This window comes from Natator depressus, chromosome 3 (genome assembly GCF_965152275.1).
Source record: "Natator depressus isolate rNatDep1 chromosome 3, rNatDep2.hap1, whole genome shotgun sequence".
NCBI lineage: Eukaryota > Metazoa > Chordata > Testudines > Cheloniidae > Natator > Natator depressus.
Window position 1 is genome coordinate 173847970 of NC_134236.1, and position 16476 is coordinate 173864445.

The 16476-nt window shown below is 41.0% G+C and overlaps 1 protein-coding gene across 4 annotated transcripts in view; it reads left to right on the forward strand.

The window, feature by feature from the left end:
* Window positions 1-16474, forward strand: part of DYNC2LI1 (dynein cytoplasmic 2 light intermediate chain 1) — a 64699-nt gene extending 48225 nt beyond the window's left edge. Inside the window, exon 12 of one of the 4 annotated variants that reach the window (XM_074949358.1) lies at window positions 14689-16473. In XM_074949358.1, the coding sequence (XP_074805459.1) occupies window positions 14689-14751 (63 nt within the window). In that variant the 3' untranslated portion in view covers window positions 14752-16473. Of the gene's footprint in view, window positions 1-13836; window positions 14089-14688 lie in introns of those variants that run through there. The other 3 variants (XM_074949359.1, XM_074949356.1, XM_074949357.1) reach the window with 3 other exon arrangements.
* Window positions 16475-16476: the final 2 nt, after the last annotated feature.

Here is a 16476-nt window from a genome sequence, read left to right on the forward strand (position 1 = left end):
AGACCACATCCCAAGTTCTTACCTAATGTTGTTTTCTCATACCATCTGAATCAGCCCATTCATCTCCCATTGTTCTTCCCACAACATCAGGGGAATAAATGAGAAACAACACTCCACACCCTGGACTTCCAATGAGCATTAGCATTTTACATTGGGAGGACAAAGACTTTCAGAAAATCATCAAAGTTATTTCCATCAGAAAATGATCTAAGGGAGATGCTATGTCTAAGCAGAGGCTGTCTAAATGGATCTCCTGCTCTATTGACTTTTGTTATCATCAACAGCTACAACCCACACACACTCCACCCAAGCACTCTCTTCCTCAATAGCCTTCCTCAATAATGTGCCCATTATGGACATCTGCAAAGCAGCAATCTGGGCATGAGTCCATACATTCTGACAGCATTATGCCGTAGAGTAGCACTTGTCATGAGATACTCTATTCAGACTTACGGTTTTATCATCCACCACAACTGCAACTCCTGAAGCCCCTCCCTTCTACCCGTGCTATTTTCAATCAATTGGATTTGGAAAGGGATCTTGGAAATCAGCTAATCTGGCCAAATGATGGGGTTGCCTGCTATACCGAGTTTTGAGTTAGATCAGATAGAGGCCTGAGTATGTAGAAAGGGGTGATTTTTAAGTTTAGGGGACATAGTATTTCAAGTATTTCTGGCTGCCATAATTGGTAGTTGATCTTTAGGGAATCAGTAGTAGTCCAAGTGCAGCACACTAGGAAAGGGTAAAAGAGAAACCAATTCTGCTTCCTGCTGGAGCCAATCCGGAGCTCTACAGCACAAGGGAATGAGCCACTGTGTTGCTTGGCTAAGAATTATTGCCTGATGATAAAGTTTATAGTCGGGAAATCAGAAACCATCTGCTTTGATAGCAAGCTGCAATCTTTGTAAGGAGATTCTGGGCTTGTTAGCAGCACCCCCCAGGAAAGGTTGATTTAGGTAAAATAAAAGGTAGAAATACGGATAGGGAGGGAATTCAGAATAAAAAGGATCCTGGGAAGAGTATTCATTTTAATTATGTTTATTTCTCCCTGAAGTAGAGACCTGGTTTCTGCCATCTATTTAAATGGTTTGCTAACTGCATGATTAAAAAACATAGCCAAGATCAGCGTAGCCCCATTAATGTCCTTAGGGAACATGATACCAAGATTTCTGAGATTTGTCTGTTGTCATCTAATTAGCACTATTAAAAAGCCACTTCCAACTAAATCCAGTGAGATTTCATTGCTTCCAACTTATCCCAATTAATCTGGCAGCCAGAGAATTTACCAAAGTTATCTGTTGTTTGTAGAATATTTGGGATCGATTGATCCAGATTTTTAATATGTCATTTGCATATAGAAGGATTTTTGTTTCCTGAGTCCTTGATTTGATTCCTGGAATGACTTGGGGTGCCCTAATTAATATTGCAAGTGGTTCTAATGCTAGGTTGAATAAGAGAGGGGAGAGGAAGCATCCTTGTCTAGTTCATCGAAACAGATCAAAGATGGCTTGAGTACTGTACTGTTTCTTAGGATACAGGAGTTGGGATTGGAATATAACAGCTTTACCCATGAAATAAATGATTTCCCCAGACCAAATTTATCCAGGATAAAAAACAGATATTGCTAGTTCATTCTCTTAAAGGCTTTCTCTTCACTGAGTGGAAATGATTGCATGGAAATTTCTAAAATGCTTATGAAATGCCATAATGCTAATTAGCTGATGAGTGTTGTCTGAACTCTGGATTTTTTAAGAAGTCCCACCTGATGGGGTGAACCATATAACTTATTACTTTTTCAAGCCTCTTAGCAAGCATTTTATATCAGTATTGATTAAAGAAATGGATCTAGCTGTTACACTTTTGTTCATCCTTACCTAGTTTAAGCAGTGCAGTAATTAGGGCTTCCCTCATCATAGGAGGTAAGGTACCTTTCTTTAAAAGATATTCATAAATGTATAATGGCATAGGAGTCAGAGTTTCCTTGAAACTTTGGTAGAATTTTAGGGGTACGCCATCAGGGCCATGGGTCTTGCTCGGACTCATTTTCCCCATGGCCTTGATTAGTTCCTTTGATTGCAAGGGAGAGGCCATCCTGGGCTGTTGCTTTTCTGAGGTTTGTGAGATTTAACAAAAGTACTCAGTTCTTCGGGGGCAGGTGGTGAATCATAATTGTATAGAGCCTGGTAGAATTTCAAAAATTGATCATTGATCTCTTTTTGATTAGTAATAACCTACCGTTGTTCTGATTTAAGTGACGCTATTTGGGACCTTTGACCTCTCACTTTTGATCTGTATGTGAGAATTTTCTCCACTCTCTCCCCTGACTTGTGTGTTTGTTTAAGCCTAAAAAGAGCAAATTCAGCTTGTGCGGAAGTAAGTCCATTTATTTCATATCAACAATAATTAATTTTTATAGATTTTTTTTTTTATTTGGAGGGGTAGCTTGTACATTCTAAATCCATAGCTTTAAGTTGTTCGGTTAATTCCAGGAACTGTCTGTCCCTCTTTCTACCTTCTGGGAAGAAAATGGTTTTGCCCCCTAATAAAGGCTTTTAGTGTATCCCAAGGGGTGGATCAGGATATATCTAGTGTGTCATTTGCTTAGGGGGGAAAAAACAAATGTCTTCTGTGACTTAGTTCTGAAAATGTTTATCTTTCAAATGAGTGGAGTTCAATCTCCATCTTTTACAAGTCCAGTTTGTCCGGGAGGGGAAAATTGTATTTTCACTGATGCATGATCATGATAGACTTGTTTTCATCGTTAAGCATTGAGTCTATCAGATTTGTAGAAATCAGGGAGGAATCTACTCATGAATAGATGGCTTAGGGTTTTTTAAATTAGGAAATTACATTAAATACATGTATTATGTGTATATGCATTATGAGTAGGGTGGCCAGATGTCCCGTTTTTATAAGGACAGTCCCGTTTTTTGGCGCCTAATACTCCCCACCCCTGTCTTGTTTTTTCACAGTTGTTAGCTGGTCACCCTAATTGACAACAAGACAACAGATTTTAGTCATGTGATTACATACTGTTTTTTTCCCCAAGACCCCTCTGCCTCAGTGAATAGGTAGTTGCTCAATATTTCTTTTTATTGTCCTCATTCAGTGTGTAGCCTCATGCTTTATCTACCACATACCAATCAAAGTGTAGAAGGCAGCATGGAAGAGGGCACAAGAGAACAGAGGGAAACCAAGGAAAATAGGCTTGGGAAAAGTATGAAAAAATGAGAGCAGATATGTAAACAGGAATATAGTTGTGCATATTCTTGAAGGTAAAGACAAGAAGTTTGAATTTTACATGAAAGACAGGAGGAAACAAATGAAGGAGTTAAAAGAGAAGTGCATGATTGGAAGGACAGATGAGAAAATATTTTTGCAGCAGCAATTTTAAGATACTTTAAGATACAGAGAGCAAAGTTGGAAGAAGAGTAGCTATCTGCAGGAGTGAAGATAATAAAGCAGCTAGGAGGTGTATTATGCTTTTATAACATCTTGTGTGTTTTGGTGTAGTAGTTTGGGGATTGGATAGCTCAAGTGATTGTAATGGGATATAGTGTCTTTCTAAATTCTGCCACATGTTTGTAGCTTGGGGCTATATGAGTGGTCGCTTAGGAGACAGGTAGGTCACGTGGGCAGTAGGGGTGTTGGTGGTCTTAAGACTGAATTTTACCCTAAAATAAAATTTGCCATTACATTTCTCATTATATTAACTTATTTTACTTTCTTGATTAAACACTAACATTTTAAGAAAGACCTTCTAACTATAGTGTTCCTCCTGAGTCATTGCATTTTCTTAAAGACCTTTATTTTTATAAATTTGTTCCCTATTTTGTACATTTTTCTCTTTTTTTCATGTTGGTTGAATGTTGTTGTACTGTGACATACTTCTGAAACACTGTTTCCGATTTTGTCTTGAACTTCTCTGATTATTGGGATAGTTGATAATTCTGCTATATGCTGGATTGTATTTTGTAATATATACTGGAATGTATATATTGTTTGCAGTTGTGTACTCAGTTTTGTATTTCCATTATATTGACTGACGTAGATTGCATTTTTATGGTCAGTGATACATATCATACATACACATACCATGTAAATGCTCTATATATTGCTCCTTTCCTAAAAGGTCCCAAAATTCCAGGGAATCTCTCCTGAAATTCTTTTTCCATGTGGGCGTCATCAACTCCTGAGGGTGAGAGGTCTACCCAACCAGATTCTACTGCTTTCAGAATGCTCCATTAGCTGATGGTCCACTCCAGGTTGCAGAGATTATTCAGCATTGAAGAAATGCCACTGTCCATTACAGAGTCAGACAGAGCCTCCCTCATCTTCTGCTCAGTTGTCAGAGGTGAGAGCCCACAAAGAGCACTCATCACACAGTGACTGGAGATGCAGACCTTCATACTCAGCACTAAATAGGTCCAGCAAAGGAAGCAGCTAAAGGCCAAGAACGGTTCCACCAACGCTTTGGCAGTAAGTGGCCACCATAAGACCCTCACTCAACTTCTGAATGCCACTAATGAGGCTGGTATCGATGACCATGGACTTAATTTTTTTTTTTTTAAACGTCTGGGACAAGGAGTTATTGGCAGTCCAGGTGGCACTGGAAAAATGGCATCACGTCCTGGAAGGAGCTTGATTCCCAGCCCAAATTCTCAAGGACCACATGAACCTAGAGTACCTCCAGTCAGCCAGCTCCCCCAATCAATGTCAGATCCACTGGTATCTCCTTTTTTGCCCAATTTGTCCTTTTGTTGTAATCTATCACTCAGGGGCTAGAAATGAGAAAGTAGATCTCCTGTCCTTCAAAGAGGAGGACCTTGAGCCTGGCAAGGAACTTCCCTCCACGGTCTTTAAAGGGTCCAACTTTGTCAGTGGCTCAGTTGACAGCAATCTAATGTCATCCATCCATCCATTCTCAGCTGCCCCATGACCCCTTTGTGACCATGATCTGCAAGACCTGGATAACATAGATGCCCAGTCTGGCTCTTAACTCAGACTGCAGGATCACCTCTATCACAAGGATTGTATTTATATTCTGGCAGGTCAGCCTTGCCTCCAGTTCCTGAAACTATGTCATGACATGCTGCTCACTTGTTACTTTGGCAAATCCAAGATGTGGGACCTGATATTGCAGAGTTTCTGGTGGCCTGGCCTACAGGTATGCACCAAGGAGTATGTAAGGGCTTGTGATCTTTGGTCGTGAACCAAGAGCCCATGCTCAGAACCGCTTGGCCATCTCCAGCCTTTGCCCATTCCCCCTCTAGCCTGGCCTAATGAATATATAGACTTTATTTTGAAGTTGCCTTGCTATCATGGGTGCACAGTGATTCTAGTTGTGGTCGATCTCCCAAGCCAAACAGCACATTTTGTTCCATGCCACTGCATCCCTTCTGCCCCAGAAACAGCACACCTTTTTCTGTAGAATATCTTCCACAACTGTGGGCTACCAATTGGTATCGTGTCAGACTAATGCCCTCCGTTTTTGGTGGAAGATGCCCTCCGTTTTTGGTGGAAGAGAATCCGTCTCCTAGTCTTCCTTCCACCTGCAGACTAATGGGCAAACAGAATGACTCAACCAGATTCTAGAACAGTACCTATGTTGTTTCTTGAATTTCCAAAAGGGATGCCTGTTTTTCTCTGCTCCACTATGTGGAATTCACCTATAACAATGCAACCCATGCCTCAACACAACAAAGTCCATTCTTGGCAACCTACAGTTTCTTTCCTGGGTTTGATCCTGATGTACCCAGAAATGCCTCAGTACATGCAGCTGCAGACTGGGCTGTCCACCTGGTCCAAGTACACCCAGAGCTCAAGGAGCAATTGAAATACACAAAGGAAACTTACAAACATCATGCTGACCAGGATCGTTGGACTTCCCCCAGCCTAGCCGTGGGGGACAATGTCTGGCTGTCTACCTGGAACCTCACATTGGCCCGCCTGTCAGCCAAACTCAATCACCAGTACCTGGGCCCATTCATAATCTTGGAATAAGTTGGTCCTGTAGCCTTCAAGCTGCAAATACCCGCTTAGCTCAAGATCCATCTGGTATTTCACATTTCCCTCCCTAAGCACAAACCTGAGAATATGTTCCAGCCCACCACCAGCACCCATAACCATTTGAGGACAAGGAGAATATTTAGACCGACAATGCCTTGACTCCCGGTGAGTTCAGGGAAAATTCCTGTACCTGGTGGACTGGGAGAGCTGCAGGGTAAATGACCAATCTTGGGAACTGGTTGAAAACATTCACATCCTGGACCTGCTACAGGACTTCCACGGGGCTCACCCTGAGAAACCAGGCCCTAGACCTGCTAGGAGGCACCCTTGATGCTGGGAGAGGTAGTGTCAGGAATGATGGGCTGCAGCTGGGCCCGGGATCAGCTAGCTAACTGCAGCTGAGACCCTAATTGGCCAGATCACCTGATTGGCTGGGGGGAATTGCCATGACTGCTCTTAAGTCCAGCAGTGTAATTGGCCATTGGCTGGTCTATGCTTATGCCCACAGCTGTGATTGTTCCTCTGCCTGCCTTTTTCCGACCACTAGACCTGACCCTCCTACACCCTGGTCCGTGACAGTAGCAGGACCTTAGAATAGACTTGTTCACATCTGACCTGAACAAGAAGCATCACAGATTCAGCTCCTATGTTGCTAAATGGAAGAGATTCCCTATCTGGGTTATAGAGAAGCAGCAAACCCCTTTTGAGCTCCATTTGCTGCCATCCTTGACTATCTGCTCACTTTAGAGCATTCAGATCGCTTCAGTAGAGTACACTATTGTCTGTCTCCACTTATCACCTGTTTATGGAAGGCCATATTGTCTTCTCCCATCCAACCATGCCTAGGTTTCTCAATGGGCTTGATCAAGACTTCCTGACAATGAGAGAGACCCCCATGCTCCTGGTACCTCAACATTGTTTTAACAAATTTGATGGATCCTCCCTTCATACCCCTGGTGTCCTATTCTTTGTACAGTCCGTCTGTGAAGACAGTCTTTATAAGTGGCCATTACCTTAACCAGAATAGCAGAGATTCAAGCCCTTATGGTGCCTCCATACGCAGTATTCCACAAGGACAAAGTGGCTGAGACGTCACTTACCTAAAGTGGTTTCTGACTTTCATCTTAATGACATGATTCACCTACATGTCTTCTTTCCCAAGCATCAGACTATTGGGGGAGAAACCAAATTTTATACCTTGGACATTGTCCGGTGTCTCTCATATTACCTGGACAGAAAGAAGCTGTTCAGGAATTTTTCTGGACTGTTCCTATCCTTTGCTGACAGAGTATAGGAGCAACCTATCTCCACTCCAAGATTATCAAAATGGGTTTTGGAACATGTTGAGGCACTACTAGGTGGGCCTTTTAGACCTGCCATGGCAGGTTAGGACTAATTTCACCAGAAGCTAGGCAGCCTCTGGTGCATCACTGCAAGGGATCCCAATTTCACAGATTTTTAAAGTTGCTATCTGGAGTTCAGTTCACACCTTTACACAGCATTACTCCTTGGTAAGGGGCTCCAGGTCAAATGCCTTCTTTGGTCGAATTGTCCTGAAGTAATTATTCTGGTAGACTTACCTCCAGGACATGAGTTAGTGCTTGTCAGTCACCAGATGTGGAATACATATAAACAGTTATTGTAAGAACTAACAGTTACTTACCCTACAATAACTATGGTTCTTTGAGATGTTTTGTCCACATGTATTCCTCAACCCCTGCGCTCCTTCCTGCTACTATTGAGTCATTGTCAATTTATATCCTTTAAGAATGGGACTGGGTGGGCAAACATTTTGGCCTGAAAGCCACATCTCGGTATGGAAATTGTATGATGGGCCATGAATGCTCATGAAATTGGGGGTTGGGGTGCAGGCTGGGGATGAAGGGTTTGGGGAGCAGGAGGGTACTCCGGGCTGGGACCTGAAGGGTTTGGAGGAAGGGAGGGGGATTGAGGTCGGGGCAGGGGCACGGGGAGGAGGGGGCAAGGGGTGTGGGTTATGGGAGGCGCTTACCTCAAGCGGTTCCCAGAAGCAGTGCCATGTCCACCCTCCAGCTCTGACATGAAGGCACAGCGGCACAGCCAGGCAGCTCAGCACGCTGCCCCATCCACATGCACCACCCCCGCAGCTCCTGTAAGCAGCAGCATTTTCCCCCTCCAGCTTCTACATGGAGGCGTGGTGCCCCATCTGCAGGCGCCGCTCCTGCAGCTCCCATTGGCCACAGTTCCTGACCAATGGGAGCTGCAGAGCCGGCGCTTGGGGTGGGGACAGCGTGCAGGGCCCCCTGGCTGTCGCTATGCGTAGGAGGCAGGACATGCTGCTGCTTCCGGGAGTCATGCAGAGCCACAGCACACGCAGAGCGGGACAAGCCTTTGACCCTGCTCCCCAGCCGGAGCACCCGAGTAGGGCAAGCCCCGACTCTGCTCCCCGGCAGGAGTTTGAGGGCCTGATTAAAAGGTCTGATGGGCCGGATGTGGACTGCGGGCCGTAGTTTGCCCACACTTAGTATAGGAACTAGAGAATGCCTGTGGCTGACCTGCCCCTTTAAGCCTATGGCTATGGGGTGCTAGAGGGTGCAGCCCCAACAAACACTGCTTTTTAAAAAGTTTCCAGTCTCATGTGCATGGGGCACATATGCACTAAAAGTGGAATACATGTGGACAACGCATCTCAAAGATCCAGTTACTATAGTGTAAATAACTGTTCTATTTACAAATTTGAAACAAAGATTAAATTTAAACTACTAGAACCCTTTTGACAAAAATGATCTCTGTTTTCATGGTAGCATCAGGCAGCAGGATGGAATAGTGAGAAGGCACACAGAAGCAGAAAAGCAGACTTTGTTTGAGCTGCCTCTGTGCTAACTGCATTGCCAGGCTCCAGGATCCCAGCATTTAGCATGCAAACTGTAAAAAGTGGTGTGGCAAACAATAATTTAGATATCTTTCCTAATATTTTTTCTGCCTGTCCATTGGTGTAAAGATATGACGGAGAGTAACTTGCCAAGTATGCTCCAGTCTAGGTTACTATACCAGATAGCCATATGTTTGAAACTCTCATCAGATAATCAGATACTTCCTTTTCTAATGCTGATTTTGTAAAATAGATTGGAACATCACTAATCTGCACAAAAAATCAGAGAAGATTAGGGTTGGAAGAGACCTCAGGAAGTTATCTAGACCAACCCCCTACTCAAAGCAGGACCAACCCCAATTAAATCATCCCAGCCAGGGCTTTGTCAAGCTGGGCATTAAAAACCTCTAAGGATGGAGATTCCACCAGCTCCCTAGGTAACCCATTCCAGTGCTTCACCACCTTCCTAGTGAAATAGTTTTTCCTAATATCCAACCTAGACCTCCCCCACTGCAACTTGAGACCATTGCTCCTTGTTCTGTCATCTGCCACCACTGAGAACAGCCTAACTGTATCCTCTTTGGAACCCCCCTTCAGGTAGTTGAAGGCTGCTATCAAATCCCCCCCCCACCCCCACTCTTCTTTTCTGCAGAATAAATAAGCCCAGTTCCCTCAGCCTCTAAGTCATGTGCCCCAGCCCCCTAATCGTTTTCATTGCCCTCTGCTGGACTCTCTCCAATTTGTCCACATCTTTTCTGTAATGGGGGGCCTAAAACTGTACACAATACTCCAGATATGGCCTCACCAGTGCCGAATAGAGGGGAATAATCACTTCCCTCGATCTGCTGGCAATGCTCCCACTAATGCAGCTCAATATCTCATTAGTCTTCTTTGCAACAAAGGAGCACTGTTGACTCTCATCCAGCTTCTTGTCCACTGTAACCCCAGGTCCTTTTCTGCAGAACTGCCACTTAGCCAGTCTGACCCCAGCCTGTAGCAGTGCATGGGATTCTTCCGACCTAAGTGCTGGACTCTGTACTTGTCCTTGTTGAGCCTCATCAGATTTCTTTTGGCCCAATCCTCCAATTTGTCTAGGTCACTCTGGACCCTAACCCTATCCTCCAGCATATGTACCTCTCCCCACAGCTTAGTGTCATCCATGAACTTGCTGAGGGTGCAATCCATCCCATCATCCAGATCATTAATGAAGATGTTAAACAAAACTGGCCCCAGGACCGACCTCTGGCACACTCTGCTTGATACCGGCTGCCAACTAAACATCGAGCTGTTGATCACTACCCGTTGTGCCTGACAATCTAGCCAGCTTTCTGTCCACCTTATAGTCTATCCAATCCATATGTCTTTAACTTGCTGGCAAGAATACCGTGGGAGACAGTACCAAAAGCTTTGCTAAAGTCAAGGTATATCACATCCTCCGCTTTCCCCATATCCACAGAGCCATTGGTGGAATCTTCTCACAACTCAAAGATTTAGTAGCAGATTCTGCACTGACGTATTTCATTAGTTTCACAAAATATTCTTTACATTTATGAAGTTTACTGTTAATTGTAGTTATAATTAGGTAAAACTAAATATCTGTTGACAAAAATATGGGAAGAGAGTATTTTTAAAATTTGTTCGCTTGCTAATTTTCAAAACTGACTTACATTTGCAATGGGTCTCTTAGTCACTAGTGCAAATTAGCAAGGTTCTGTTGCATTAGTTTGGTTGTTATAATATTCCATGGGTTTTTAATTCTTCATAATAGAAGAGGCATGTATTACCTAACAACATTTGAAGTTCTAAGACTTTTTCTTCACCGCAAAAATGGTGGTTTTTTTACATCAAGATAGGTAACTTGAGATAGTCATCTCTGTAAAATCCTAGTGCAGAAAAGCACTATAATTTTTACCTCAGTATAGTTATTCAAGGTCACCCCAGGTGTGGGGTATAGGATTGATCTCTTTGAAGGTCTTGCGGTACCCTGAATTTTCTGTTGCTGTACTTCCTGAATAGGTAGTGAGTGTCTAAATACTAGTGTTGTGCCATCATAATGGAGACTTGTGTATGTGTGTTAGCTGTACTTAGAATTTTAAATTGCTAATAGCTTTTAGGTTTATATTGTAATGTTTGCTTGTATTCAAGGGACTTCTTCCAAATGTGCATCTTGAGGACTCACATTAATTTATTTGGAAAGGTGCTTAGGTTATCATGAAATGTCTTATTACAGGGGCCTTAATACTTAACACTTGACTCTGAGATTTTTAATTTTTTAGCAAGCTGTATTTTGATATATCTGTATAAATAATATTTTACAGTTAACATCACTGTATTTTCCACTGAATGCATCCAATGAAGTGAGCTGTAGCTCATGAAAGCTTATGCTCAAATAAATTTGTTAGTCTCTAAGGTGCCACAAGTACTCCTTTTCTTATCACTTTACTATTCACCTTGGCGTGGTGACTAAACCAATAGACAGGGACGCAGGGAGGCCCAGTTCCTTAAAGATACTTAGGTGTAGCTCCTCTTAATACAGACCCTTAGCCCATAGGCAGCCTGCTGCCCAATAGAATTTTCAGCCAAGGTACAGGGTTAAGGCAGCAGCTGAGCAGTAGGTTTGAAAATGTCAGTGGCACCTAAATTATAGACTTTGGTGCCTAAAGAGGGATTGAGGCGCCTAAATACCTTGTACGGATCAGGGCCAATGTGCCTAAATGATAAATAGATCTGAACCATTGATTCTTAGAAGAATATGATTTAAAAAAACTGCAGTGATTAACTGAAGCAAATGGAGATCAAGTGGCTTAACCAAGATCAGGCACACACAACAACACCTCCTTGAAAATCAGACACTATCTTCAAAATCTTTTTTCGGTGAGCAAATGGCAGCACTCCTTCTTACAAAACACTGTAAAATACTACTACAAACCTATTTTCCTGAAGATATTGGAAAATGCCTCAAACCTGCGGGAAAACGAAGGGTTTGAAAAATCTGCATCAGCCAGCATGCTGGCTCCCTTGGTAATGAAAGATGCTGGCTTTGGTAAGTATGGAGAGAGAATTTTTAGTTGTGTGACTTTATCAGGTGTACAGATTAGTTAGGTTGTACTGAAATAACATTTGATTTAACCACTAAAAATAGCTTTAAAATCTATATTAAAAGAAGATTCAAGACTCTGAGGTTGTACATTTTTTTCAAAAGGGGCATATATTTACTTCATATTTTATTTCCATATTCACTTTTTAGGAGAAATCTTCTCCATTCCTATATCATTTTAGCTTATGCCTCCCATTATTCTCCACAAGCCTCATGACCATCATTTCTATTAAACGCAAACAAGTGTGGCTTTCATGTCAATTTGCCTGAATAATTCCTGTGAAACAGCTATTATTTTATCTTGTCCATTCCATTAAAATCAAGATAGCACTCATATGACACTTGCTCAGTCCTCATACTAATCACTGGTTTGTGTTCACCTTTTCTTCTCTGATTTCCCACCATCCTCACAAGCTACTAGAACTCCCCTGCCGCCAGTCACATTTACAAGAGTTACTGAACTGTGGTTCCTGCAGACTGGCTCTGGAATTTGCAAAGGTTTCTAGCACTGTTATTCTATCCCTTTGTCTGGTTTTAGAAAGGATGCCTGAAATCCAGTGCATTCTCTGACTCTCTCTGCCTTATTTTGTTTTTCTTCTTAAAACATGATAAACTAGTGAGTCCTGATTATTAACAGGCCTGCTAGACTTAAAATAAGTTCCCTTATTCACTTAAATAGAAGGGCTGGCTCTTCAGCAAATCAACATCTATTTCTTGAAGTTTATGGAGCTATGCCAGTTTAAATCACTTGAGAATCTTACTTGATGGCTGCCTTTAATAGACTGCCATACCAACTGCCCTTGCATGAATTCTTAAGCTATGACAAGAGCTTGCACAAAATTCTGTTTTGACTTGCAGCCCATTCAACCCCATTGATTGCAGTAGGATTGCATGGGAGGTAAGGCTCAGTAGATTTTTGGTTCCTTATTGCTTGAGCATTTAGTTTCAGAAGAGATCCTGGTCAAGAAAGGGAAGCCATCACACTGACTTTCCTCCTTCAGACTCCAAGCAGCTAGCCTCAGGTTAGAGTTGTAACATAAAACACAGATACAGTGTATATTTCCTTGAAAATATAGCAGGAAGGTCTTTTTGGTAGCTAAAAACTAATACTAAAGTGGTTTGGTGAGTTATAACTGTGCTATATCAAAATTTCATGTAAACTAATTGAATGCAAATGGGAATTTCCAGCATAATGAATTTTATATGTATGGTGTAGCTAAACATGCTACTCTAATGCAGTAGGAGGTGGATAACTGATCTTTGAAATTGCAAACAGTAGATAACGATAGACCTAAAATTATATGGCTGTAATTAGAATAATACAATCCTTTAGCTAACTTGGAGTCATGTTTATGTAAAGAAGACATAGTGACTTTTAAATAACTCTGCTCATAAATCTTTAAGAACTATGATGCCATACGGTATGCATCTCTGCATGAAACGAAAAGATAAAAACTGTTATCTGCTAATGTTTCTAAAGCTTTTTATATGCATCAAAATTCATAGTAATATTTTTGGATGGAATAAAGTCATGTAGGTCCATCTGTCTAACCGGCTATTGTTCTTTATGCTATAGTGGTGATTGCCTCTAAGTGCCTGCCTTTTTAATATCTTCACAGTAACAACTTTTACTGCTGTTCTTAATAATCTGTTCCTCAAAGCTTTTTTCCTAAAGTTTTCCCAGGACTCAATGGGATTAACTTCTTCTGAAATGCTACATCTTTAGTTTTTGCTTATATTTACATTCAGATGTACACATCTCATTCAACTAAAATATAGCCCATAAAGGGATTATTCAGAATAGCTGATTAAAAACAAATTAATGTAGAGGGAAGAATCTTCCTGTACATGTCAAATAAATCCTTTGTGATCTTTTAAGAAATGTTTCAGGCTACTACTTTCTGGCCAAAATTGAGCATACTAATGAAGAGGGAAATCTAGCTTCATCTCCCTGGCCACAGAGTTATCGCTAGCAGAACAACTCATACAAGAGAGCCAAGGGCTTGATTTGGATGGAATGCACACCCCCCTGTGAAGCTTCAGCTTTGTAAAGTTTCCTGATGAATTAGCATGGGTAACAGAGTGGATCCACAGTTTTGTGACTCAGCTGGTCTTCTGCACACGTATGCAACACCTCCCTCCTCCCCCCCCCTCCCCCCCGGCCAATTGAAGTCTTTGGGGCTGTGGAGGGATTACTTCAGTCATGTGTTAAAGTAATCTCTGTGAAATGGCTTCCTTCCCCCTTAGGAGTCTCATGGACAGTACCTTGTACAGAGTTCACTGCTTGGAATGGACAAAGTCCTGAATTTTGGCCCACTGTGCATAAGAAACTATTTTTGCCATTGTAATCTAGGGCTCTGAGACACAAACAAAGCAATAAAGTTAAAGTATATTCAATATATAGCCGCAAATTTCCATGTTTCCATAGTGCTTCCAATTTGGGGCTTGACCTGTCCTGGCCTGGCAAGTGAATAGCTAGGAGAGGAAATCACATCTAGATCTCTCTCCTGACAGCAACTTAGTCAGCCTCTAGTGCTAAACATATTTAATTTTAGTAAGATGTGATCAAAATTTCTTCGTGTACTATTTCAAAATTTGATAATGTATTATTTAGAAACATAGCTAGAAACCTTAAACTGCATGTAGATTGGAAAATTACAGCTGTATGCATTTTATTATTATTTTACTGGGAATGTTATGCTAAGTGTTTTGGTATGTGTTTGTGTTTTAGGAACTAGAACAATATAAGAGAAATGCCTCTAAATCCTGGAAAGAAATGGAGTTTGAATCTTGATTGAGATAAGTGTTTAGCTCTCACACTGATTTTAATTTTATGTCTTGTACATGTTAAGATCAATCATCATTTCTGAGTATTATACAAAGTAATTGAAACTGGTGTTTTATACAACTGGAAAAATATGTAATACCAAATTGCAAACATACAATAAACAGTTAATATAGCATGATTGCATCTATTATTAAATTATAAAAAACTTAGTACATGAATTTAACTATTAATTTATAACATCATGTGAATTGAAAGTATTTTCTGGTGAGAAAATAAACCTGGATCCTCAGACTCAAGTAGATTTTGGAAAATTTAAAGATTATTCACATAGATGGGTTTAAATATGAAGAATGGGACTCTTAAGGCCATATGTTTTGTTGGTTTTTTTAAGTTCCTACATAAAATAGACATTTAAGGGCACAAACAGATTATTGCAAGCCTAGAGCTGTACCTGTGTACACAAAATATAATGTGTACAGAGTCAGATGTTTCCCAGTTTGCAGATACATATTTTATGTACTAATTAACCCATTAATTGATAAGTGCTATAAGAGAGAGACTTTCACACAAGCTGCCTGATATAATGTAGTTAAAACCAGGTTCTGTTAATCTTGTATAGGAGAACATTCCCAAAGACTATACCCATTCTGCATAGAGCTATGTTGTGGCTCCTGCTCACCAATAAGATTGAGTACTGTTATGATTTCTGGACAATGAGAACAGTTCTGCTACCCATCCTGGAAGTGATAGTTTGTTATGGTTGTCAAGTTTAATGCTCTAATTTAATGAAGGTGTTACACTATCAGTAAATATAAGTCCCCACCCCTTCATACACACATTGTGGGATATTTGTGTGCATTAATAAAAGGAAATTTAGATTAATGGTAGAAAATTATTCCTAATGTTCAGTATCATAGCCTGCTAGTGCAATTAGAAAAGATGGAAATGTCACTGATAGAGAAAGTCAAACTTAGCATAAACCAGTACAGCTCGGCCTTTTGTCCATCAGCAGGATGAAATATTTTGAGAACCAAGCAATAGACGATTGAGGTACTGAGACAAGAGGTGGCCTATGAGCAGTATGTCATCTTACCACAAAAATGGACAGTTGAACCACTGGGCTAGAGCACATAAGAAAATTCCTTGGTGAACTATCCTGAACTGGAAAGGCACTGGGCAGGATGATCTAACATGAATTTTTCCTTCTCTGAATGTTATAGTTTATTATGTGTAACATATTTGGTCACAGGTGCTGAGCAATTTCACAATTTCTGAGCTCAAATTTATGTACAGATTCACATATATTCACTTTAATTCATACTTGTAATATCTTAGTTTCACCTTTTGCATTAATAACTTGAAAACCGAAGAAAGTAAAGTCCTGTCATACAACTGAATTACCATGTCTATTACATTATGCTTTGATATTTTTAAATTATTTATTTTGGGACTGGGTGGGGAAGGTGAGGTACAGCTGTTAGAGGAAATATTGTTGTGCCCCTTGGTCATCAAGCTTTGATATTTTTAAATTATTTATTTTGGGACTGGGTGGGGAAGGTGAGGTACAGCTGTTAGAGGAAATATTGTTGTGCCCCTTGGTCATCAAGCTTGTAAGAATAATCCCTAACAAAGCAAATTACATTTGTTCCCATGTCTGCACCTCTTTATTAAGTGCACTTACAAATATGTTAAAATATTTTTATGAATTAAAAAAATACCCAAAATGTGTAC